The sequence below is a fragment of the Triturus cristatus genome, chromosome 6 (genome assembly GCF_964204655.1).
Source record: "Triturus cristatus chromosome 6, aTriCri1.1, whole genome shotgun sequence".
In the NCBI taxonomy this organism is placed as follows: domain Eukaryota; kingdom Metazoa; phylum Chordata; class Amphibia; order Caudata; family Salamandridae; genus Triturus; species Triturus cristatus.
In genome coordinates this window covers 1,695,377,570-1,695,405,519 of record NC_140589.1, presented here as the reverse complement: position 1 = coordinate 1,695,405,519, position 27,950 = coordinate 1,695,377,570, and the positions used below count along the sequence as shown (strand labels likewise).

The window sequence follows — 27,950 nt, the reverse complement described above, 5'->3', positions numbered from 1 at the left end:
TATCATAGCCACAGGTGGGGGGCGGGAAGGTTTGGACTGCTGGTAGAATGGACGTACAGGGGCACATAGACCCATGCGCTGCGCACCCCGCTGTTTTTAAAGTGCTTGAGACCCAAGTCAGCAAAGCGGCGAGAGCTATCGAAGGGCATGTCTACTACACAAGGTTGGACATCGCCAGAGAAAAACGTTGACCTCATCCAGGCTCGTCTCCTGAGTGTCACGCTGATGCCAATTGCCCAAACAAGGCAGTCTGTAGTATCCAATCCACAATGAACCGTGAATTTTACCACATACCAGCCATCCTGAATGGCTTGTGCAAGGGCGTGGAGAACGTGATCTGGTACAGCATCAAGGGCCTAAGCGACAGAATCCCAAAAACCCAAAGGGTAGGAGAGTAACACCCAATAGGCAGCTGGCATTGGTGGACCCCAATCCCAGGCGAATGGAGCAGAACTTGCATTCCCCAAAGCGTGCAAGGCACTTGGATTCTCTAACCAGTGGGGTAGTCGGGAAGGAAATTTAAATTGACCCTGCTCCTGTATGTCTGCACCATCAAACTTTCTAAAGTCTGATGTTGCGTTAGTTAGGCTGGAACACAAAGGGTGAGGCTGGGGTGGCACCTTGCTATCTGCATGCTTTCCGCAGTAAAGAAGCATGTCTGGAAGGCCTCACTGAAAGGTAGTAAGGGCTTCATAGTGGAAAATTGGAGGTAAAGAACCTCAGCCACCCTCAGCATCACAACTGCGAAAGAGGCACTTTCTTCAGTAGTCTGTCCAGGTGAAGAGTCAAGCCAAGTGTCCAGTCCACTGGCATCTTGCAGCTCATTATACTATTGTCATAAGTGTAGGGCTGAGTAAACATGTCATTTTCATCTTAATGGTCATTATTAGAATCTGTGCCAAAAAGATTGTGGATGACATGGGCCTACCTGGAGGCAAGGGCAATGTATTAGAGTCCAATAGGTTGCTTGGGCTTCATCATCAGGCAACAACGTTGATTCTCTGGGGTCTGCCGTGAGTTGTGGCACCAAGACCGATGCCAGCACTAGTGTCGATCAGCAACCAGTCCAGAGGCTCCAGCTGGTGCAGAGAGAGGACCCGCAGGACGAGTTCCAAATGGAGGTCTTCGCAGTTCCTTGTGACCCAGACAGGCACCAGAGAGCTGGCTGCATCACCCCACAGTGCAGAAAGTCCTTCAGATTCAACAAAATGCAGTTGTTAGTGGTCTTGGAGGCATGTTTCGATACCAAGCACCAGACTAATCTGATGGGCATCTGTCGCAGACATTCGTTTGTGACAGTTCCTACAAGGTTTGGCCCCTATGATTTTAGGTGGTGACATTTAGCTTGCACACTAGTATTTAAAAGTAAATTGTAGGAACCAGTCTCATGAAGAAACAAGGGGTCGCACCGGATCAGTGTCTGATGGTGTGGAAGGAAAGAGACTGACGGCCATTGCGCACAGGTGGCACTTATATGCAGCTTTGTACATCACTTCTGGAACAGAACTGCTGCGGTGCAGAGCCACACAATGCCACCTGTGGGCACTGCTAAAGATTTTCTGGATCCAATCCAAAGGTGAGGAACCTGCATTTAAAAAGTATCAACCAGAAAATCTACTTAACTTGTAGTAGTAAGCTGGATCTCTAGATAGAGCACCAAAACGAGGTACACTGTGCAGAGTCCAGGCAACCCTTATTGATTTACAGGGGTTAAATAATAATCCCAAATGCGCTCTCTTGCGGTAGTGTGGGTAAGCAGTTTAGTGTTAAGCATTTATTGCACACACAGAGCCAGTAAACGAGAGACTCAAAGAAATCAGATACTAATGTATCAAAATAACACCGATTTTTATACAAATTTAGACACCAAGATCATCGTAATCGGGTAAGTACTTTGAGTTATCAGGTTTTTTTTTAAGTGACAATAAAATACACTTATAGTGAACTTCAAACAGTAATATTATCCTATGGGGAATAAACATATAATGCATAGGGTCACTTAGCAATGACTTACAGGACTGTTCTCCTGGACTAAAGGGGAGTATGGGGCAAAGACCAAGGCAGCACCAACAGGTCACCTTGGGCGGCAGTATGGTGCCCGGGTGCAGAGGTGCACTTTTCGCATCGGGTGCCCCGTACACTTTAATGGGAAACAGTCCTGTGGATAAGAGGCTGCAAGCAGAGACAGGTGGGCCAGTCAGGCTGAACCCAGGGGGGGGAGGGGTGGGGGGGTTAATCAGATCCTGAGGGTCTTGGGCAAACCGGGACACTGTTGGTTCACTCTGGTAGGGGGTCGTGTGCAGTGGAGCTTTGTTTAGCAGGGTGAAGCTGCTGAAGACTCTTCCATTTCTTGGTTTGCTGCAGAAAGAGGCTGCAGGCGGCGACTGGAGGGCCAGTCTGGCCAAACCTATGGGTGGGCTCTGGTTTAGAGGGTCTCAGGACCCCGTTGGCACTGTCGCCTCCCTCGGACTCAGGCTTTGGGGTGTCGGGTCACAGCAGTCATGGACTCGCTCTGTGTCTTGGTGATCTGATGAAGTGGGGAAATAGCGCAGCATGGCCATTCGTTGCAGACCTTGAGGATCCTGACGTCCCTTGATGGTAGATTTGTCTCCTTGCTGTTGGAGTCCGGATTGGACCTTGAACAAGCCTTGGTTGCTGAAACTGCTCTGGTACCCAGGGTATTTGTGCTGAGCGCCTCCAAGGGTCCTTGCGCCACCAACTAGACAAAGAGATGGATCTTACCACCCGGAGCATGAAAATCTTCTCCTGCCATGCTGCTCCTTTGGTGGACCCGATGGCTGGAAACATAGTGGACCAAGCAGATGATATTCGGTGCCTACAAATGAGGGAAGCAGCTCCTCTGCTCCAAGGGTTTTTGCGCAACTTTTGGTGTGGGGCAGTCCACCAAGGGTTTTGGGGAGGATGTCCAGCTCTTTTCGATGTAGGTCCCAACGATGGTCAAAGTGCAAGCAGCCTGGCAGAGTTTTGTCCCAACCTTTGGTGCAGGTCTTCTGTTTTTGCTCTTTTTGGTCCTTCTTTCTTCCTCAGTTTCCAACAGACAAATCTGATTTCGTGATGTCAGGGGGCCACATAAAAACTCAATTGAGGGGTGTTAAGGGGAGTGAAGGGTAGCACCCAATGGGCTACTAACCCTAGGGTTTACTATAAACCCTAGATGACCACTTCCTGTGGGGAGTGGGCATCACCTTGTCCCAGAGTTCCTAATTTGACCACACTCAAGTTGGTGGAATCCTTTCTTTCAAGTTCACTTCAGGCTGCCCACCCTAGCCTGGCAGTGCAACACGCCTCATGATTATCTAATTCACCCCCTGTCCTGGTGCCAAATGAGCCTCAGGGCACGGGGTGGCATCCTCCAGTTCTGGGGAAAGCCAGACTCGCATATCAAAGGCGGCAAAGGCTTTGAAGAGTGTGGCCTTGATATGAAGATTTACTTGTCTTCATGCTGGAGGTGTAAACATCTCCAGCCAGAGAAGGGATTGTTCCTTACCTCTGAGAGCAGGGCTCTCACTTCTTAGGGGGTCAGAAACTGGTCTATGGTGGCATGCTGGACAAGACCAGTTAACCAGCACACTAGATGACTAATAGGTTTCAGGGGGTACGTCTAAGGTACCCTCTGGGTGCATGCGTTAATAAATCCATCATTGGAATCCGTGTGAGTTTACCAATGCAAAGTGTTTGATACCAAACATCATATTTATCAGTGAAGCCATTATGCAGCTGGGTAACTTGTTTTGACCTATGCCCAGTACATACATTAAGATGGCTTCCCTGTTCACTTGCAATATCTAGTAATAGACCTAGACATCACAGGGGCATATCTGCTCATGCAGGTATGTACTCGGAAAAAAATATACTGCTCTCTGCCTTAGGGCTCAAAGGCCTCCTGTAGGGGGAACTTACTTATATTAAATGCAGTGACTTTGACATGGCATACATGAGTGTGCCATGCCATGTTTTCACTCATAGTTTGCACCATGTCCCATAGCCTGCAATGTCAGTCTGTGCATAAATTGTGCGTTGGTCTGTTAGGGTGGTATAAGATATGCTGCTGCCCTAAGGGACCCTCTTTAGTACCCATGCACTAGGTACTTAAAGGGGTGCAAAAGTCCTTTGCCAATTGTGTTACAATCAGACATCACCTTGTTTTAAGGAAATAGCACTGGCACGGAGGTCTGGTTAGCAGGCCTCAGTGCACTGTCAGCATTGAGAACCAGTAGCTAAAAAGGGGGGTGGGAGGGAGAGTGAGGGGTGGGTGGGGGGGGGGGGGGGGGGGGGGGGGTACTGCAAAAAACAAACGTTTCCTACACCTTTATTAAATGAGCTCCACTACCTTGTTGAAATTAAAAGTATTTAACTGGAGACTGAAAAGTGCCATATTAAGGTGAATCCGAGCCCAGAAACTGGTGACATACGAAGAAGCCATTTAAACAAACAAATCTGAGCAGCGTGATGGAAGCATTTAAACAAGGCAAAACCAAATTATTTTTTGTTGAGCTGAAATTATAATAAACCATTGGCCTCAAAATATATCCTGTTCAAATGAACAACATTTGATTGCATAAAATAAACTGCATTTGACAGGAGAATGCTAAGAGGACACATCATATCATGTGGCTGAGACTTACAGCGAAGATGCCATCTAGTGAACTGTGCCACAGTTCCTCACCACCCAATTTTTTAAGAGGGTTAGGATGCTAGCTCCAATGTTAAGCCCTTAGGTGGTGGAGGGGATTTCTGGCGTGGTACTACTACAAAAGGTAGGACTTTAGTGCCACAGTGTTGTGTTACCCCCAGTAACACAATACTGTGACACCCCAGTATATTTTATAAGTCTCAAAAGAACACTGTAATCTTTTCAAAGTATTCAAAAAACAGACAGATGTCACTCAAATCTCACCTAGCACTTATGTCTGCACGGTTAGGAGTATTAGGAGTCAGGAAAAACACACATTAATTCTTTATATTATGGAGTTCCTATCCACTATTGTTCTACATAATAAATGGGCGAGAATCATTGCTAAGATTATAAACTGCTTGAGGTGGGAGGCTTGGCAAGATGGCCAAAAGCACGCTTTGTTCTCAAGCTCCATAACCCCCTGCCCCCAGCACCCCCTCCCCTAACCCTCCATCCCCCCTTCACCCCCACTTTAAGCATTTTGAATCCAACTGGTTTAAATACCCCAGTGGAACCACCTCTACTGGAGGGAGTGTTGACGCCTGGTGGCGAGTTGGGCAGATGAGGAGGCTGGGTCTGGCTCCTGCACCGCAGCAGGTGTGTTTCTCGTTTAAAGCCCTTGGGTGAGGAGAAACAAACATGCAGCATGGAGATCCTGACACAATCAGAGGACAGCTGCAGATTCGCCTCACCACCTTCCCACCTGAACAAACCGACTGAAGTGAAGGTGGGTATCTGGCATCAGTTGACAGGGTAGATGGAGGGGAGGGTGCCGGCTCTGCTTCACTTTACCTGTTATTTTGACCTGAACGCCTGAGAAGTAAGCGGAGGAAGCCTGACATCTATCTTACTGGTTCAGCATCATGGGTAGGCTTTAATGGCACAGGGGTTAACACAGAGGAGGCTGATGAGAGAGCTAGAGGGCAACAGATAGATCCAATGATAAACAGCGCTGAATACATGAAGAGAGCTCAAAGCAAGTGAAACAAACTGACCTGCAGAATATATCTCTGGGGATGGTGGGGCACAAGACAGATTTAGAGTGCAATTTTCTGCCTTCAGGAGACCCACAATGCCTAGACTTATCACAAAAAAATAAAAGCTCATGGAGTACAGGGGCGCTGACAGCGAGAGTCCTGGCCAATCGCTTACTTGCAGGTGTAAAAATGCGGGAGGGCCTCTTGAGTGACGGGAGTGCAGATGAAGGGGGGAGATGGGATTGCAACCCTGATTCCCATCCCACAGAGGATCCCAGGACTCACCTGCACTCACAAACATGGAAAGAGAAACCCCAAGGCCGTCTCAACAAACACAAATTTGCCAGTTAGTTGGCAGCTCAAAGCAAGACAGAATGAGAGAATATGGAGGGCACGCAATCCCAGTCAAAGCCCAAAGATCAAATGGGGAATTAAATCCTAGAAGCAACAGATGAACTAAGAATCAGACTGGAGAATAAACTGAACATCATGGCTGTATAAGTGAATTTCTTGGGGCTGAGTTCCGCAAAGAAAGTTAAAGATCATTAGAAACTGAAAAACTGTTACACTCGTAACAGCAGATGCTGCTGGGCTAAAGGCCATGTTTCGCTCTTTCTCAGACATTGCCCACCTACTGCAGAACAGAGTTGAAGATGTACTGGACAGGTTGTGACAGAATAATCTCTGATTTGTAGGGTTCCCTGTGTGGGCGGCGGGGAGGGAGAGTCCCAAGGCCTTCCTGGAGCAATGGATAAAGAACTCTCTGCAGTCAACCACACTTTCACCAGTTATCGCTATTGAGGGTTTATAGGTCTCCGGCACCCCACTGCCACCAGGATCACCCTCAAGACATCACAAAAATTCTTAATTTTTGATTGGAACGCTGTTCTGCAAACAGTTAGGAAAAGGGTAGTGTATGTAGCAAAATCATATGAATATTTCCTGACTACACACAAAATTCTAAAACTCTAAATCATTTGTGGAAGTAAAACACAAACTTGAAGCAATGAACTTGAAGTATATTAAGAATCATATACAATGACAAGTCGCACTTTTTCAATACTTCTGAATACGGATGGGAATGACTTGAAATAGACAGCAGAACGTACGCAATGTCGACATCCGGCGAGCTGAAAGACCTCACAAAGACATTCACTTGAGTGGTAGGTCCATCACTGGAAAGAGGGGACCAACAAGGGCACAGTGGGCATTAAGAAACAAACTAGAAGAAGAGCATACGGCATCACACCAGTCAGGAGCCCTGGGAGGGGGAGGAGGCGGATGGCCTAGTAGAGAACCAGAACAACTGACCAAAGAGCACAAAAATAAAAAAATGCTGTGCAATGGAACAGACTAGAATAGACAATAAAAGGCTCCAATTTTAAGTGTTAGATATTCTAGACTACTTGGGGGAAAGAATGGGGGTCAATACAGGCTTGAGGTAAAGATATCTAACTTGAACAAGGGGGAGGCATCCTAGGGATAAACATCTTAGGAAGCGGAGAACCCAGAATGGATGAGGGGGGATTACACAAGACATATACTTACAGATCTCAGGCTTCCCATTTTAATCTGAAGGTACCCAGCTAAGCGGGATTTGTAGTTTCCTTGATAAAGCTTTTAACTTATTGTCTGGTTGAGGAGGCAAAGTGTCCAGAAGACACAAACAATCCCCGTTTCCGTGTATTTTGCTCTTTGCTAGCTATTCATTGAAAAGACTGCTTTCTTGTTCAATTGACTTCATTAGTTGAAAGCCCCCACTGTGAAGCCTGGCTAAGATGGCGTACCGATGAGACACCATTTGTGGGTGTACAGTGATCTGCCTACACGACCGGCAGGGCGGCTGTGCAACATACCTGGCACCCGGTCCGTGGAGCCACGAGGAGAGCACTGAGCCAATCCGTGCACAGAGGCACAACTGAGGCTGAGACACATTCAGTAACGGGCACCTCACCCTGAGCACCTGGCAGATCCTGAGCCAGGGCAGACTTACCCAGGGGGCGTGTAGGGGCCGGGGAGGCTCAAGAAGGACTGGATTACTGACCCCACCCGCAACTTACACCTGTCCCTCAATCAGAGAAAGACGTCGCAGTTGTGTGCCGCTATCGTGTGACGGCAGACACCTGGAGAGCGGCCGCCTCGCCATGGCTTGCCATCCGAGGGCGGCCTGAGCAGAGTTGAGTCCTGGGCCAGGCGGACGGCCTGTGGCTGTTTACTTGTTGTGGGAGGAGAGCGGGTACACCACCATCGCCTGAAGAGTAGCGGCAGTGCTGGGTCCGGTGATCCGCCCATATGGTCGGCAAGGGGGCAGCGCGACATTCCTGGTGCCTGACCCCTGGAGCCACGAAGAGAGCGGATAAGCCACAGAGGTGAGCCGACCCGCGGATAAAGTCCTGATTGAGGTTGGGACACATACTAAGACAGACGTCCCACCCTGAACATTTGACACATCCCGAGCCAGGGCGGACTTAAGCTGGGGGTTGATGAGGGTCGGGGGGCTCAAGAGGGTCTGGACAAACACCCTGCATCCCCATGGCATTTCTCCTGGGGGTCTCCCCGCATCCAGGCCGTATCGAGGCCGAAGACCAACTTGAAACATCGAGGCAAAACGATATCATCTCCAGCATAGCGGGGCCCCGGGGCCCACGGAATTCCTGCTCATTACGCATACGGTCTGGGGCCTACTTGATGGGCGTCCACACAAACAGGCCACGTCATAGGGACCCACAGGTGGAGACATGGGGTCCTGCACCTACTCTCCTCGCTCCCGGGGTCCCCGTCCCTGCAAGCAGCGGTGCAGGGGGTGGCAGAGTAGTTTCAGTCACAAACGAACATGGGAGTGGCCCCGGATCCAAACACTGCAACCATGACAGGAGGCAAGGAGGGGAAAACGTCACAGCAGAGTAAAATGGAGAGCTATGTCCTCCCACCACCCGTGCACACTGATAATGACATAGTGGCCGCTCTTCCCTAGGAGTGCGATGTTTTGACTTATAACCGACATGAGAACAAGAGAGGGGGTGGGGTTACAGTGTTTTTCGGAAGGACATTGACCACTGAGAAGGTAGTGGAGGAGAGCCTTGATGGGGCAGAGGTCCTAGGGATCAAGCTTGGGCTGAATTCATCGTGCCTGATAATAGTGGTGGTGTACCGTCCTCCGTGGTCTACCCTGCTGTTTAATGACTTGTTACACGAAGTAGTTAGTGGGTAGTTTAGGGGATTTCAATTATCATAGGGATTCAATACCAAGAGGCCGCGTGGCTAGTTGGTTTGGGGACAATATGACCATGATAAAGCTGAAACAAATTGAGGACACCCCTACGCACGAGAAAGGCCACACTTTGGACCTCATTTGGACTACTTCCACATCTACGATACCAACAGAGTGTAGACCTTGTAGCTGGTCAGATCACCACCTGATCAGCCTCGAACTGCCGCCAAGCTGTTGACCAGACCATCCATCTCCAGTGCGGCGGCTGGCACGGTATTGGCGTAAGATAGAGGATGATAGTCTGAGGGTAGCATTAAATGAGACTGCTCACCGAGAGAGACAGTGCGGTGATCCGGACCTAGTGTAAGAAGAACTTACTCATCGGTTGAGAACAGCCATTAATGTGGCGGCTCCCGCCCGACGGGAAAGGATAATGGATAGAACAAAGGGTGCCCCTTGGTATACTGCAGCACTTAGAAGTGAAAAACAGGCCCTTAGCCAGTGCGAAAGGCATTGGCGGAAATCATATGCGCCATTAGCTCGGGAAAACCATAAAACAAAATTAGCTCTCTACAAAGCCTCATTGATGGCCACAAAATCTGTATACAATGATTTGAAGATTTGGGAAGCCACTGACACTCAAAAGGAGACATTTAATGTACTCAGTGAGCTTAGCAAAAAGAAGGAATTGAGGTTGGTCGTTAATCAGGAGGACTGTGACAAGATACAGGACTTCTTTCTTACCATGGTCGGAGATATCATTGGAGAAATAGGCACTACTCCTATAAGTCAGTATCCCATCCCAGTGCTTGATCCACCGGACTATCAGGGAGGCATACTCTCTATCTTCCCTGCACTTGATGTTAACGTTCTGGCATATATCATGGCCAAAGTAAAGTCTGGGTCACCGGATGACCCCCTGCTCTCCTGGGGTGTTTAAAATGGGTCTCCCAGTGGTAGGGCCAGAGATACTATCCCTTCTGAACCTGTCCCTAGCAACAGGGAAGGTCCCACACAAATTTAAGGAAGCCATGGTAATCCCACTGCTAAATAAAGCAGGGGCGGACCCTAAGAATCTTAAAAATTTTCGACCGATCTCCTGACTTCCATACCTAGCCAAGGTGCTTGAGCAACATGTACTTTCATCCTTCTGGGAAGAGCATCAGCTGCTACATGCTAAGCAAGCGGGATTTAGAGCTCACAACAACACTTGTCATTCTGTCTTGCTTTGAGATGGTGATGTTCTCAGTACTGGATGAGCTAAGGCTAACAGCTGATAAGAAGTTCCCCGCCGTGTTGATCTTATTGGACCTCTCAGCCGCATTTGACACGGTGAACCATGTACAATTGGTGGCCCGTGTCCATCGGCTGGGAGTTACTGGGACAGTCCTCTAATGGATTGTCTCCTTCCTGGAGGATCGGTCCCAAAAAATAGGGGAATGTACATCTAGGCACGGCGCCTTGTCATGTGGGGTTCCGCAGGGCTCTGCGTCATCCCCCTTGCTTTTTAATATCTATCTCCAGCCTCTGATAAAAGCATTGGCCAAACTGGACTGTCAGGTATAAAACTATGCCGATGACACCCAGCTAATCATTCGTATTGTTAATTCCCCCCAGGCACAGCTTAAGGTACAGAACATCCTTTGGTTTACCATAAACTGGATGATTTTGAATTCACTCAAAGTAAACCCGGACAAAACAGAGGTCCTTGCTATCGCCACAGGGGCTAACCCCTGGTCCAGCCTCTTCTGGCCACAAGAGCTTGGCCCCACTCCGATACCGGTGCCAGCTGTGAATAGCCTGGATATTAGGTAAGATTCCATGCTAGTGATGGATAAGCAGGTAGCTGCAGTGGTGGGATGTTGCGTGGGATTGATGAGGCAATTGCGGAAATTTGTACCCTTGCTGTCATTTGCGACTATGTATACTGTGGTGGCGGCTTTAATCCGGTCACGCCTGGACTATGGCAATGCAGTATATATAGGACTACCCAATAAACCTTTGGGGAAACTCCAGGTGGTCCTAAACAACGCAGCACGACTGATTCTCAAATTGCCGAGAAGAAGTCACGCCACTTCCATGTTACAGCAGCTACACTGGCTCCCTATTAGGCAGAGGATCAGATTCAAGGGCCTGTGCATTGCACATTAAGCTAAGTATGGAGCGGCGCCAAGCTACATTAAAGACCGTTTGATGCCTTATGTGCCTGGTCGTTGTCTCCGTTCATCAGAAGCACACCTGTTGGCTTGTCCACATTTTAGCACAACAACCTTAGGGGACGTGCCTTCTCAGTTGTGATTCCCCAGCTTTGGAATAAGCTTCCAGAGAGTCTGCGAGGTGAGATGACTCTCCTCCCATTCAGGAAGAAACTTAAGACTATTTTGTTTACTGAGGCGTTATGATAAGCTTACCCCAAGTTTTGCTCTGTTTGCAAGCATTATGGCACTCCCGGGTTTATGGTTTGTAGCGCTTAGAGACCGCTGGTGATTTGGCGCTTTACAAATATAAATTTAACATCACATAACATAACATAATTGGGCCAAACTGAGCTCGCAGCAGCCAGAGGAAGAGGCCCAGGAGCCATCACTCAGAGAAATCCTGGCGGCCATACAGAGTATAAAAGGTCCCCTAGAGCCCAAACACGACTCAGTGGTAGCTGAAATGACCTTAATGAGGGTAGAACTCAATAAGGAAAAAGACAAGCTGTGTGACACACGACAAACGGTCGCGGACATCGGCAAGACCACAACAAAGTTGCAGAAACAGATAGCCTCCCTACTGGTCGAGAGAGCACACAGGGTGTCGGCGACCCCCAGACCGGTCATGCCCCCCCACACCATTGTGGCCCGCATCTTTAACCACAGGGACAGAGACGTAATCCTGCAGGTGACCAGGTGCCTTCCAGATCTGAAATTTGAGGGACTGCGGTCGCCCTCTATCCCGATTACACCCTCAAAGTCCAACAAATGCAGAGGAGCTTTATGGAAGTGAAACGAGAGCTGCAAAGGCACGAAATCAAGTATATGATGCTCTTCCCAGCCAGACTCAGAGTAATAGCAGAGGTGAAGATGGGGTTTTTCGACTTCCCTGAATTGACCATGGAGTACCTGGAGGGCTGACACACAACGGGAGAGGGAAAGAGGCAACGAGATTCACTTCCTAAGCGCACAGATGGAGGGACTGGTAATGCGGTGGTCGTCCGTCACGAGATGACAATGACAACAGCGTCACCAGACCCCTGACCCAGGCCGGAAACAGACAGGAACCTCCGGCGCTTACAATTCCTGAGGCTTATTCACAATATCCAAGTGTGATGGTCTATGAGTGGTAAAGTTTGATACTTGTGTCCATAATTCAGTGGTGGACACTGATAATCATACAGAGGAACAGATAAGATGACATTGGAATTGCAGGGGATATCCTCTACCATATCCATGCCCCCGATATTCAGTCCTTCGAGACGGAAGAGCGGCGAGGATTTGTCCTGGTCGCTGACTTCCACCCCCAGATTTTAATTAACTAACATGTTTCTTCTTTCCAGGGGCGACAGGCGCCTTGCAGTTGGGGTTGGCTAGGCAGTTTAGTTTCCACCGGGCAGGGTAGCAGGGTGGGGGGGTGTCCCTAGCTATGATGTGCTCATTCCCACCTAGCACCAGATCCCGTTTATCGATTCTATCGTGGAATGTGAACGGTCTCGGCACAAGATCAAATGAGGTATGGTCCATAAATGTATCTGTAAAAACACGTACCCACTGTTGTACTATTCCAAGAAACACACTTACTAGGTAACACATGCAGGGCAATGACTAGGGAAGGTTATACAATGGTGATACACTTTGGATACACGACCGACTCCCGAGGGTTGTGCATCCGGATTAGGAATTCCACCCCCTTCATTCTGCATAAGGCCTGGGTCGACCCCAAGGAAATTACATCACACAAACTGGCACCTTGGAAGGGATTCCAATCAACTTGTGCTCCATCTATGTTCCTCCACGGCTCCATCGCCTTACACTCCCGGGGTTGGGCGAGGTGCTGCTTGAGCTACCCAAAGGGCTCTTACTCCTTGGCGGAGACTTTAATGCGCTACTTTCACCCGACCTAGACAGGTACTCCCAAGCCCACTCGACCCACGGGGACCCTACGCTATCCAACTATGCCATTGTCCTTGGCCTAGCTGACACCTAGCTTACACAACACCAGACTGGCTTACAAAACACCAGACAGAATACACCTTCATAACAGTCTTGACAGACTAGACTATATCATCACTCAAGTTATACAACTGGCCAAGGTACGAGACTTGGCCAGGGGAATTTCAGATCACTTCCCGGTGTGATTGGAACTATGGGGACGTGCTAATACATCTCGCGGTCCGTGACGTATCAATGCCTCTCATCTCCGGGACACCAAGTTCACTGAGGAGCTGATTCAGGCCACAACAGCCTATTTTTAAACTAATGAGGAATCGGTCGCCTCGGGGTGGTGATGGTTTACAGGGGATTGAGGCGAAGGGGTAAAAAAGCAGATGGTATACTGAGCTGTTGACCTGTCCATCTGTGCAATGATCGACATGACATTCAGAATCTTTGCATTATTGTGCCGCCCTGCCTCCGGGATGTGGGCTACATGGCTGTGTATAGTGCTGAGACGAGGGGTGGGCTCTGAGGTATCATGTGTACTTAGGGTGACGTCACGAAGTTCTCATTCTTAATTCTGCAATAAAAACACGTTTTAAAAAAAAAAATGAGGAATCGGTCGCCTCCTACCTAACACTCTGGGAGGCCTATAAGGCGGTCATACAAGGCACAGCATATTCACTAATAGTGGCGCAACAACGGGAGAAGCAAAAATCACTTGCGCTGGAGAACAAAACGTGGACCTTAGAGGGGGAGGGAGGGAATGACTCAAATAAAGACCACCTACACACACACCCTCCATCTACAGCAAAAAGAGTACAGAGACTTAATGGAAGATAGGGCGAAAAGCTCATATACTCTGTCCCAATGATACCTATATGAAGTGGGTAATACGGGGAAACTACTCTCGTGGCTCGAAAAGAGGGATCGAGCGGGGTGGATGGGTGCCACAAGTCATCACGGAACTGGGTAAAGTTATTTCCGACACTGAGGGCATAGCAGAGACATTTGCACAATACTATGAGCAGCTGTACTCCCCTAAAACACAATGGTTACTCGGCGATATCCACGAGTTTGAGGGATATCAAACTCTCCGAATGGTCTACGCCTTACAAAACATCCCCCACCATATACCGGACAAATTCTTCCACACCACCGAAACCCTCCTCCGTTCGCTCATGGGGAACGCAACCCCACCACGGATTTCCCTCTCCGAGCTGATGCGTGGAGTATATGATTGAGGCATCAGTCTCCCTGACATAAAGAAATACTATTGGGCATCGCATCTAGCGATAGCTAATGATTGGGTATTCGCTCCCTGGAGCGATCCGGCTTTTAGACTGGAAAGGCTTTCTATGGGACCTGGGAAGTATCAGGCCATACTCTACAGCTTACTTAAGGCCAAAAATCTATTTCCCCAGATGCCCACAGTAGCTCCCTGACTTGACCCCACTATGGCATAGTGATGCACTCTTTTAGGTGTGTAATATTCAAGGTTTCAAAGCATGGAACCTTATAGGGATATCCTCGTTGGGGCATGTGTGGGCTTACTGGGGCAGAGCTACGTACCCAATACGAATTGGCCGCCAGTGAAGCCTACAGATACCTCCAGCTCTGACATGCCCACGGGACACACATCTCCGGGGGGACCCCCCCCATCTCAGTTTCCTCTCCCCTTGAAAATAGAATCCTAACTGAACCGTTGGCCAAAAAAACAGTCTACCTCATTTACAAAAAGCTAAAAAATAACTCTCCCAACACTCTCACGTCTAAATGGGAGGGATATATCGGAGACTGTGATGACGGACAATGGGAGGCTGCCCTGGGGACCTTCCACAAAGTAGCCATTCATACAGGGTTCTGATTGATTTTCCTACGCATATTACACTGCTCTTACTATTCACGCATGGCACTTATAGCCATGGGACGCGTCCCAACAGATCGTGTTCGAGGCTGTGGCATTGGAGGGAACTTCCATACTATATGGGCATGCCCAGCGATCCAAGCCTTCTGGATCGAACTACAAAGAATCATGGGGAGGTTACAGCAAAGAAATGCTTTTACATATCTGGGGAGAGGAACCGCCACCAAAATATGCCAAGATCTGGCTGTCACTAGGCCTTGTGGTGGTTAAGCGGAATATTACATGGCTGTGGGGGGCAGCGAGGATCCCAACAGTGAGGGAATGGGAGCAGGAAATGGATTGGTGAATGATAAACGAGAAGCCGATAAGATTGAGTGAGGGGTTGCCCACACAAGTGGGAAAAGATCTGCGCGCGTTTAGTTGTGGGACCCACCCCATCACACGAAGATCGGGAACAAGACACACTTTACAGCCTAGAAAGACTGCGGTGACAAATTTATTCCTACCACATCTTACTCAATCTTTCTACCCCAGATGTGCCATCTGAAAGACCTTTCGTTTCAGTTAATGTGAAATGTATTTTTGCCTTGTGATCTCTTTTTGCTGCATGGTGCTATGTTTATTTTATGGTTTTTTTACTTTGTTTAAAAACAATAAAAAGATTTTGGGGAAAAATAGAATCTGTGGTCCATAGACCCCTAGAGGTAATCAGGGGGTCAGTGGCTGCTTAGAAAGTTAAATATTGACAGATTAATAAAGTGCAGATAATTTTTTTTTTTTTTTAAAGCAAAGCTGAAAGCACTAAAATGTTCTTTAAAATATAAAGGGATTTGAAACTGGAAACTAAAAATTAAGCTGGCATCCTTATCTTGATTTATGGGAACAGTGCAACTAAAGCAAACAATCTAGCACAGATTATTGGTAGGCTCAACTGAAGTACCAATGGTATGCACCGACAAAATGAGAGGGACCTTATTATGAGTTTGGGAGTGCGGGAGCGGAGCCGCCTTGCTCCTGCACCACCAAACCTGTGTAGGAAACGCCAGTCAGAGCAGGAGTTTTCTCTTGGTCTGGCGGGCGGAGCTAAGGTGGTAGAACAGTTGTGTACAACTGGACACAACATCCAGTGTCTAAACTAATGCTGACAAATAAAAGATTGCATTTGTTTGAACTTACTCACAAACCAAAACTACATACCTTTTAAAGAATCATCTTAAAATTATGCCACCTACAGGTATACATATCAGAACAAAATTATTAGGCAAAGATGTTTATCTGGTAAACACTGTCACAAAAACTGATCACCCGGATAATAGCTGCATGAAAGACAGTGCTTGAATTAAGCCTAGACCTATTTCTTTCAAAATAAAGACCTAAATCCACTTTCACTACAGTTCTACCACCCAATAATACAATAGACTTGTTATTTATAGCCTTCACTAAAGACAGGGAAGAAAACTATCAAAAAGAGAGAAGAAAAAACGCAAAATAAATCCTTTTGATCTATCTGACAAAACTGAAAAATACAGTCCTTCTCCATTTGGACAAAACAAGATCATAATCAAAGCAGTGAACAAATGACGATAGTTAGAAAATGACGACTACATATAATGATGTTTCAAGACAACATTTTGAACACAAATTGTTACAGAAAAATACCAACACTACAGTGAAGACATAACATTAATTGAAAACAATACTAGATGAATAGGAATCATTGGGAATGGTCACTGTTAAAGAAAATAGACCTTTATGTAGAATAGTTAGCAATACCTTTGCTGTATTTACTGTCTAAGATATATAAAGGTTGACAAACACCTCCATGAAGACAGTCAATTTAAATATAAACTATTTGTTAGGCTTGTCCTTCCTAGGGGAATGCTTTCTGTTAGACTTGATTACTTAGTGATAGTGTAAAACCCTCAAAATTGCACAAAGAAAACTACAGTAATCAAAATGAAAAGATGTGACAAATTCAATCATAAACATTTAAGTGGCCTGTTTGACAGAGTTGAAGAGTGCATGATGGTGATCATGTGCCTTAGAATTCAAGTAATTGATAGATGAATATCATCAAAAAATCCATACAGCTACATGTCTAGTACCTTGCAATAATCTGAAAACACATGGGTAACCAAAACAGAAGTAAAAGCTTCAGTGACACTTTATAGAGTATAGCTCACTTAACACTAAGAAACACGTAATGAATTGTCTAAGTCATGTTGTTGTTTCACATTATTAGGAAATGACTTTACATCATTAAACTTATTTGATATACATGGCATATGTAAAGCCAATAATATTTAATAGTTTAAATACATTAGCTAATTAAATTTAGAAACACTCAAGTATTTCAAAAAGTAAACATGTCTAGATAAAGAATTTCCATACAATCGTTAGAGTAGCTTAATGAATCATCAACTGGAAAGTCCTGTGGTCATCTAAACTAGGCCTTAAAAAATGGTCACAAAACGCAGATAATACAATCGAGCTGTGACAACATCAATGTTTTTAGGGAAATGGACAGTGCATGTTACCTGCTTTTGTAGCTTTTGAAGGAGGACCTCCTGATCTGCATTAGCCTTTCGAATTCTCATCCGATATTCCAAGATTTCTTGCTCCAGTTTCTCAATCTGCTGTTTATATTCCGTTTGAGAACTGTCAAAACTCTTTTTCAATTCCGCTTTCTCAGAACTAACTAGATCAAGTTGAACCTACAAAATGTATAAAACCAAATATTTTAAGGCCATAAGCATTTAAAAAAATATTTTGCCTAGGAAGAATAGGTTACTTAACTTCGGAAATACTTTTTCTGGTGGCTGTTCTATCAAACCGCAGATTCCTCACCTGTGAATTCAGAAAACTTTAGGCACAGCAGTGTTGCCGCACACCACTAGGTGGTATTGTGTAGCTCCATGCGGACTCCACACCACCCTAAAAGTGATGGAGCAGAAGCTCATTTAACACACACTCATTTGCACACTGATGTCATTTTCTTGTCTTCTGGTTTCACACTCACTAAAATGCAGAGCGTGAACAATTGTTGGTACCAATGTGCTCAATAATAACTTGGGAACATTTTACATGTTAAAAAGAGTCTACTCTAAGGAACAGGGAGGATAGAGGGAAGTAAGGAATCTGCAGTTAGAGTTTCCACCTTAGACCGAAAACCTAGACAGATCGAGCAGGCAACAGTCCTTCTCACCAGACCTGGCTGTCAAGGCTGTAGTTCTTCGTGAAAGTATGCAGAGAGGCCCATTTTGCAGCCTGGTAGATGTCATGGACAGACATTCCACATGTGAAGGTGGTAGCAGCTTTACCCCTGTGGAATGGTTCTCAGACCTTTCAGAGGCTGCTTCCTGGCCAAAGCATAGCAGATCTTAATGCAGGACAACACACATCGACATGGTACTCTTCTGAAACAGATTTTCCCTTCTTCACTCCGGACAACCACACAAAAAGTTGATTGTCCATGCAATGGTTCTTGGTACAATCAATGTAAAAGCATAGAAGTGCAACCAAAGGAGCCTCTGATTCTAGGCGAAAGGAAGCAAAGGACGCTGGAAAATTGGTGGACTCCCAATGTGGAAGGGAGTCCAAAATTTCACAAAGAATACCATTCGAGTCTTCAGCAATAACATGGGGAGAGGATGTAGTCTAATGGCTGGAGCAGTCGAAGCTGGGGAACCGGGTTCGGATCTCGGTAACGATGCTCAACATCCTGTGATTCTGGGCAAATCACAATCTCCCCGTGCCTAACAAAATGAATGTGTCCTTGTGTTACGAAACTGGTGCTATGTAAAGTGCTCTGATACCAGATATCTTCGGGGTCTAGTTCACGCTATATAAATAAATTTCATCACAACAGGTGATTTATACAAGGGCGGTTGGTCTGGCTAAAGTGGACAGGGCTGATAAATAACCTTTAACAGTACCCACTGCAAGACAATGTTGAGCCAAAGATAATACAAACAAAAGGACGTCTGACAGCTTTGCCTGTAAGTTGTCAGTTTTGGAAAAAAATAACACACTATAAAATTGTTCCAACGCCCAGCATAAAGGGATTTCATGAAAGGCAAGGATGACATCAACAACTTCAGGCAGCAGATGAAACACAGTTAGTTGCTGCTGTTCAATCTCCCTGCATGCAGGTGTAGGTTGCACAGATTCAGGTGGAATCCTTTTGCTGTTGAAGTGGTAGACTGATCAGTGGACAGATGTTCATGCTCAGAAAGTCTGGGTATCATACTCTCCTGGATCAATCCGGAAGCACTTGGATGACCTTAGGGTATGATATGCTGGGAAAGGAAGATGTACAGGAGTCTGATGTCGGAACAAATCTCGCACCCAAATTTATCAGAATATATTTCTCATTAACACCTCCCGAAGTGCTTCCCTCCAAGAAGGGTTGAACCTATGGAGACAACCTGTTCTGTGTCAATGTGAGGAGTTCAACCAGGAAACCTGCCACCCTTTGAACGGGTGATTTCTTCCATAGTTGTCAGGCAAACAACTATCCTGCACAATACAGCCTTGAGTACTTATGAGTATGTGTATTTGAATGTCTCCTTCTTCAGTTTTTGAATCTCTCATTCTTTAGTTTTGCGATTCTCCCCATGTCAGGCTTTCCATTGTGTGCGTTTGTTCCTCTTTCTAGCTTTCATTCCATCTTCCTCTATCTTTATGCGTTATTTACTTATCCACTTTTCTTTCCATATTGTGTCTGCTTTATTTCTCTTTCCTTCTCCCTTTTTCTGGTTTGTCTCCAGCTGCAGCAGGGTGGAACTAGAATCTAGACCTGCCAACTTTGGAATCTGGGGACTCAAGTTTAAATCTCAGCCTCAGTACTTGAATCAACATTGTGTGATGCTGGGCAAACCTTAATCTCCCTGTTCCTAAAAAAGTGTGAAATGCAATAACACTGTGCATTTCACACTTCATGTATGTACACAATTTTTATCATCTCCCAGCACCCCATATGGCCATTTAGAGTACACCGCTCCATTGCTCCCTATGTAGGGTTGCGTAATATAATTATCAATGTATACCAATAAACATACACAGCACAAAACTAAAAACAAACCTGTGCAATGTCAATTCATGGGAATTTGAAAAACTCCCCAAGAAATTACTGCTTCCTTTACTAGCCTGGATCCTGATTTTCATGGGTTCTTAACCTAGTCCATTTCACGCTGCCCTATGGCACTCGCCTTCAGCAGCTCTTTTTTTCCTTCACCGCCCCACCTCGTTTGTTAGCGAGGGATGCATCTCACCACTTCACTGCTGGCTTATATCTAATTCCGATGAGGCAAAATGATGCTACTTCTAGTTTTTGACCCCTGCTGCGACAGCTAAAGCTTTTTCTTTGCTTACCTATGAACCGAGGGCCATGAGTCACCTTTCTGGGCAAACTCTTCTAAAGCTTTTTTTTTTAACTTTTGGGAAGACAGACTTGCTATAAGCAAGATTTGCAACTCTCTGTCTAGGACTACTTTAAAGACCCCTGCTTTTTGCATGAATAGTAAAACCTATGATGGTCCTTTACTGCAAGTAAAGCGAAAAAGCCCAAAGACTGTAAATCGAGATAACCAGCTGGTGGACTGCCTAATGCTTTCAGGAATCATTGCACCCTTCCTGCCACACCCTTTGCCCAATGCCGGTGTACACATTTTTGTTTTGGTCTGAGACAGATTTAGCCGATTCACCAGATTATTGTTTAAAAAATATATATATATTTGTAATATATATACATGGAGGGGGTTTTCTTCAGTGGGCTTGATCTATTAACCTGGTAAACGGTTAGTCATATTTTGCTTCTGCCCATCGTAGCATACAGCCCAGGGCAATGGGTCAGCCCACTATGCCCACTAGCTCCCTTCAATCTGAACGACTGCACAAAACCTTTGCACATTTTTGCCATTCACCTAAAAATAGTTACTTTCTCTTCACTGATAAACCTTGTTCAAAGTGGGCTTTTTTGTTTATTTATCCTACCTTTAAATAACCACTTATTTTGCATGCACTTTGGGTCACCAGTTAGATGGTGAACCGTTTTTGGTCTCAGTTTAAAAGTTGCTTTTATACATTGTTTAACTGACACTGCAACATTATAATAGCTGGCAATTTCAGCGCTTCTTTAGGTGTTTGTTTATTCTGGTTATCTTCATAAATAATAAAGAAACACAGGCCACTAACGAAAAGCTTATTAATTAAAATCATGTGTAAAGTGGCCACAGTGAAAGTTTATGTAGCAGCGTTTGTTTCCTGAGGCATACACATGCACCTAAAAAGTAAAAACAAAAAAATATATAACCACTGCACCAGTTTGCAAATGGCAGATCTTTTGGCTTTGGCAATTTTTTTTCTTCTGTTTGTTTTTATACAGTTGATAAATTGAACGCCAGAGAAGTGTGTAATGTCAGTCATTAAATGAACCCAGGCTCCCCTGTCTCATTGTTTTAACATTCTGGGAAATTAAGTGAGTAACACGGAGTTAGTAGTGCATGGGTTGATTACATTTTTTGTGAGTTCTCTGTAGATCATCAATGTGATTATAATAAGGGCAGCACAACTTAGACTCAATCCTATTCATTAACCTTTTAAATACTGTAAACATTACTTATTTTAAACAAAGCATTTGATATCCAACCATAGCGGAGCTTCAAAGCCATCAGATACATCCTGGATACAAAGTGAAGTAACAGCCCAATTTGGAATCCTCAATATTGGCCCAAACTTGAACATAGTTACTTTATTGAAAATCTCTTTTTGCACTTAAAAGCATTAATTACCTTACTGATTTCTTCTTTCTCGGTAGTGAGCTGCAATTCATCAACAAGCGCATTCTTCTCGATAGTAAATTCTTCCTGCATTTTTTCAAGTTCCTGACTGACTGTGCTTATCTTGCTCTTTAGGCTAAGACAATCCTCAGTCAATTCAGCTACCTAGATTTTGAGGGATTAAATTATATTGAACACAACATATTAGAATAAAGAAGGCAATTCAGTTCGGAGAAAAAGACAACCTGTCTTAAATTACTTTTAACTAGTAAAAAGCATAGGCTGCATTAAGGCAAATGTATCAGCTTAACAATGATATAATGTATTTCAAATCACATAGATTTTCTGTTTTTGAGGTGATGAGTCACTCCAGAATTAAATCCGCTTTCAATATTCTTTGCAATTTATTTTTAAGAACTTCCATTATAAAATAACTACCTATGTAAACCAATATTGAATGCTGAATTTTGAAGTGGAACAAGAGAGTACTATTGCTGCAATTTAATATTCTTAGGGGCTTATTTACAAACCCCTTGCGCCACTTTTGCGTCATTTTTAACATGGGAAAAATGACGCAAAAGTGGGGCAAGGGGCTAGTAAATATGCCCCTAAGAGTCCTGTGTGTGTTTCCTACTTAGACAGGCATGTTTGTTGAAATGGGTAAAGTTACAAAGACAGGCAAACCTACCCATTGGACACATCAGAACAGTAGAGATATGGACTATATGAAGCAGTCTCCCAATGACATGGGTAAAAGTCAATTTTCTACTGTAAAAGTCAGTTTCCAAGGCAATCAAGCTTGCCACACGTAAAGTCTCATTTATTGAGAACCAAGAATAAGCCTTTTCTTTGCTTCCAATAGAAATATATAGAAGCAGGGGCTCGATGAGCATCTTACAAGACAGAACATGGGCACCCAAATATAACTGCCCACAGGCTAAACCAGAGGATCCCCCAAACGTGCATACACTTTCAGGAGTCTACATTTCATACTCTTGGAAGTAGGGTTATGAACCTTAAAAAGTTCCTAACTTGTAACAAATTAAGTTTTGGAAATAAGATTGTTTTCTTACCTGCAATTCAATATTATGTGTAGTTCAGCCATTACACATGGACATTAGCCATTTCCAAACATTTTGGTATAACATTACCAATTGTGTACTGCAGTGCATCGATTCTGTGAAATCTATTCCAGATAGGTTCCAAGCCTCACTAACCTTATTGAATGTCAAACCAGAGGCTCTGGTTTGCATTACTGTATAGCCTAATTTCTGTATTCACCGAGTATTGTACAATTTCACCTTTAGTTCCTACCACTTAGACGGATATAAACTATATACATTATCCAGTGGCGTTCGCCACTGGGTGGTTACAGCTAGGATCGTCTTTCCATAGGCACTGCATTTTTTGTGTTGCTTTTAGCCTTGGACGCGTTTGACAAATCTCCACAAAACCTTCCCAAAAATGAAGACTTTCTGACAAGTTTACGCATGGAAAGTTAAGGGGAAATCAGTCACGCGGGGATGAGAAAAATGGGTGGGGGGTCCCAAAACACATTTTCCCCATTAATTGTTCAACAGGAAGTTGAGACATCGGTACATCCCAATCCGCTGAAAGGATTTACACCAAAGTTGACAGAAAGCTAGATCTTGGTCCAGAAAGCATGTTTTTTGTGATGTGGTCTAAATCCAGTTTGTTGATGGAACCTCATATGCGTTTACCACTCATGCCGGTTCCATGCAGTCTCAACTACGCATCTTAACCACGAATATGCCTTTACCACGCATGCCTTTACTACAAATTATGTGTTGTTAATGCATGTATGGTAAAGACATATCCATGGTTAAGACTTGGGAGGTGAGTCTTAACCCCCCCGACCCGACTACTAAAACTACCCCGTCCCTTCTGAAAATCAACCCCCTCCCTGACCGAGCCCTAAAAAAGTCCTTGCCCCCAGTCCTAAAAATGACCCCACCCTCCCCCTTGAGGCCTAAAAACAACCCTGACCTTCCAGAGCCCTAAAAACTACCCCACCCTTCCCAAAGTACTAAAGACTACCCAGATCTCCTAAGCCCTAAAAACAACCCTGCTGCCTAAGCTCTAAAAAGTATTACAGTCCCTGCCCCTCGCCCTGAGCGCTAAAATGGCCCCCGCCCAACATCTAAAACTACCCCCTCCATCCAGCCTTAAAAACTACCCCCAGAGGCCTGAGAACTACCCCAAACCCCCCAGCCCTGAAAACTACCCCAAACCCCCCAGCCCTGAAAATTACCCCGAATCCTTTCAGCCTGTAAAACTACCCCCAACACCACAGCCCTGAAAACTACCCCGAATCCTTCCAGCCCGTAAAACTACACCCAACACCCCAGCCCTGAAAACTACCCCGAATCCCTCCTGCCCTGAAAACAGGCACAAACCCCCCCCCCCAGCCCTGAAAACAGCCACAAGCCCCCTCCAGCCCAGAAAACTGCCCTGACCCCCCCCAGCCCTGAAAACTACCCTGACCCCCCAAAACCATACAAACCAACCCCCTCCAAAACCCAGTCCCAGCTCCACTTAACTGTGTCATATCCTCTCCCGATCCTTCCTGCTTCCGCCAGCCATCAACTAGACCGCACACTGTCTTAACCACACACATGTATGGTTAAGGCATATGCGTGGTTAAGGCAAGCGTGGTAGCACTTGCGAAGTTGGAACACGTGTGGCTCTGCCCGCATGATTCAGACTGTTTCCCGTAAATCCGCTGAGTAGTTTTTGAGAAGAGAAGGTTCAAAATGTATGTATATTCAACACCGCTGAGGATCCATGGATCTAACAAATTAAAAGATAAGATCTGACTGGCGACCACCACATCAAAAAAGATGTGGCGGAAGCAATTTTAGAACTTAAAGAGTCAGTCCCCTGTCCAAAAAAAAAGTTATAAAAACATATTGTGGGCAGGGCAGGGAAATTGTATTCTACATTTTTGGTAGGTGTATTGCTATTAATGTTATCTTTCTTTCAATGCCCGTCTCCATATGTCCTGCACACGTTTAGACAGCACCTGTGACTTTGTCACTTCCTGTTTGTTGAAGTAGAACACGGAGGCTGTGCTGTTTGCCTGGATTTGAGCTGTTTTACAATAAACCTGTGTCTGGAAGGCTTTTAGGGCTAAGAAGGCTGGCTCTACGTTTGTTACCATCTCCATCCCATGTAGGAGGTGGCTGCTGTGAAGGTTACAGAAGGAGTTTGAAGGACCTGCCCACTGTGATGTTGTTTGGGTTCCAAAACTGTAATTCTTTGTCTACTCTCTCTGTGATACCCACTACATCCTCCCAGCTCCTGGTTGCCTGTGACTATTGCTGCTGCAGCCACTCTTAGATTGGTCTCAATTGAAGTCTGGAAGAGGCATTAGGTGTATGTAAGATGCCAACATGACCATTAGATTGCCCACTGTGCTCGCTGTCAAAGTTTGACCTATATAATAATCCATCTGGCAGGAAGTGACATTACTGGTTATCCCGTCAAACCCATCTTCAAAAGAAGAAGCCAAACAAGAGGACAGGAAATGACATCACGGCATGCTGCACTCCTCCCCTCCCCCTCCCGGGACCAACTTCATGGCAGCTGCAACACGCACATGTGCCAAAGGAAAGCCTGTCTGCGCCAGTATGCTCCTGGACTATACCCCACACCAGGAACCCTGGTCCGATCACAATCCAGCAATACTCCACAGCTATCCTTGGGTCGCTAAACCTCGAATGTTGTTCCCCCCAACTGCTGCCGCATCACAACTCACACCATGGCAGGATCTTTCACCTGCATCAACTGCCAGTTCTCCAGCAGCCACCCACCCACACCCGACGCAAATACTAACGCCCTCAGCACCCCCTCCCAACACGCCACACAAGCATCAGCAACACCTACAACACATGCCACAGCCAACCTGCTCGTCAAAACTCCCTCACATTCATGCTTCTCAACACACAATCACTCACCAAACACACAACCAAAATATGGGACCTGCTGAACAGCGACGCACCAAACATCCTCTTTATCACAGAGACCTGACTCAACGCCTCATTGGCTCCCAGCATTGCCACAGCAATCCCAGCGGGCTACAAGATTGCTCAACAGGACCGCCTTCACAAGCCAAGAGGAGGGATCACTATCATCTACAAGGAATCCATCAAATGCACCCCATACACAGAGAACACTACCCCATTCATGGAACACCTGAACTTCAAGCTGCACATCTCTGAAAACTTCACCCTGAACAGAACCCTCGCCTACTGACCACCTGTACCACGAGCCATCTTTTACCAACCTCATCACCAACTTTGTCTCTCCACTCGCCATCAACTCCAGAGCCTACATGCTCCTCAGTAACCTCAACTTTCATCTGGAAGACCAGAACTACCCCTGCGCCACAGCACTCCTCGAAAGATTCAGCAACACTGGACTCACTCAGCTTGTCCTAGAACCAACACACACCGCAGGACACATACTGGACCCCATCTTCACCACAAGTGATCGCATCAAAAAACTTCACCACAGCGCTCATGTGGACTAAGCACTCCATCAGCCACTTCCAAATCAACACACCTCAAGTCAACACCCCTACCAAGTTCAGCATTCCAAGCTGCTGCTGGGGCAAAATCACAGAAGCAGACTGGTTCAGCGCCTTCAGCACAGATCAACCTAGCCCCACGAACAATGTTGTCAAGGACATCAACAACTGGATCAATAACTGCATAGACTGCCTCGGACCCATCAAACACAACAAGCCTAGTAGATCAAAAAAGCAGGTCAGCTGGTACACAGAAGATCTACAAGACACCAACCAACACTGTTAACAGCTAGAAAGGAAATGGCGAACCAGCCACTACACCACTAACATAGCTACCTACAAGGCTGCACTCAGACGTTATCACCAGCAAATAAGAGACCCCAAGAAAAAAGCACTAGTGTACTGCATCGAAGGAAGCTCCAACATCTTCTCAAGAGTTAAGGATGTCACCTCACCCTCAGCCACTGTCAACATCACTACCTCCCAACAACTCTGGTACAACCTATTTAACTTCTTCCACAGCAAAATTTCAAACATCTACAGAAACTTTGCACTCCAACCCACCCCAGAGAACTTGTTGCTACCCTACCTACCACCAACCAAGACAGCCTGCTTACCAAATGGACAATCCTCACCAGAAACGAAACAGCAGCAAACATGCAGACAATCCACTGAGGGGCCCCAACGGACCATGCCCCAAGTACATCTACAACCTGGGAACATCACCAATAAGCACCACCCTGATACAAGTCATCAACACATCCATCCCGTCCCCCACTTTCCAAGATGAATGGAACTTGAAGAAATCAACGCCCTCCTCAAGAAGCCCACTGCCAACACAAATCAGCTGAGCAACTTCCAACACATCTCCCTACTCCCCTATCCAGCCAACGTGATTGAGAAGGCCATCAACAAGCAACTCACAACCCATCACGAACTTCATTTAATCAGGATTCAAAAAGAACCAAAGCACAGAAACCGCACTAATCGTACTCGACGACATTCAGGTCAACAGCGGCCCTCATCTTGCTCGACCTCTTTGCGACCTTCACCCATGTCTCCCCTAACACCCTCATCAGAAGACTCCATGAGATGGGCATACAAGGATCTACTCTCAAATGGATCTGTTCCTTCCTTATAGGAAGGACCCAAAATGTCAAACTGCCATCCTTCACATCCGATACCAAGAAATTGATATGCGGAGTGTCACAGGGATTGACCCTCATCCCCACCCTTTTCAACATATACATGACACTTCTCACCAACATCATCCGATTACAAGACCTCACCATCCTCTCTTAAGCCTATGACATCAAACTCATCCTCTTCCTCCCTGAGTAACAAGACAACCACCCCCAGAATCAACTTCAACAGCTGCATGACCATGGTAGCAGACTGGATTCGAAACACCTCCCTGCAACTCAACTCCGACAAGATGAAAGCACTGGTCTTCAGCAACAAGACCTCCCCATGGGACTCCACATGGTGTCTGTCAGAGGTAGGACTAAAAACCCACACCCACAGACCAAACAACAAATCTAGGGATCATCCCAAGCTACAAGCTCAACATGACGCCTCACATGCAACAACCTCCCTCAACACATCAGAGCCTCCTCCACACATTTCGAGTACCGTAAGAAGGTGAAGACCTGGCTCTTCGTATAAGCACCTTGGGGACCACACACCTGCCCAAGCGCCTGAATACCTCGGAAGGGTAGCATCGTCTTCAGGAGGA

The 27,950-nt window shown here is 45.9% G+C and overlaps 1 protein-coding gene across 3 annotated transcripts in view; it reads right to left on the bottom strand.

Annotated features, from left to right (window-relative positions):
• CENPF (centromere protein F) overlaps positions 1-27,950 on the bottom strand; it is a 389,482-nt gene that overhangs the window by 122,128 nt on the left and 239,404 nt on the right. For all 3 annotated transcript variants that reach the window (XM_085612916.1, XM_085612917.1, XM_085612918.1), the window contains exons 14-15: positions 21,679-21,831; positions 17,425-17,601 (exon numbers count right to left, since the gene is read on the bottom strand). In XM_085612916.1, coding sequence (XP_085469042.1) covers positions 17,425-17,601; positions 21,679-21,831 — 330 coding nt within the window. The remainder of the gene's footprint in view (positions 1-17,424; positions 17,602-21,678; positions 21,832-27,950) is intronic.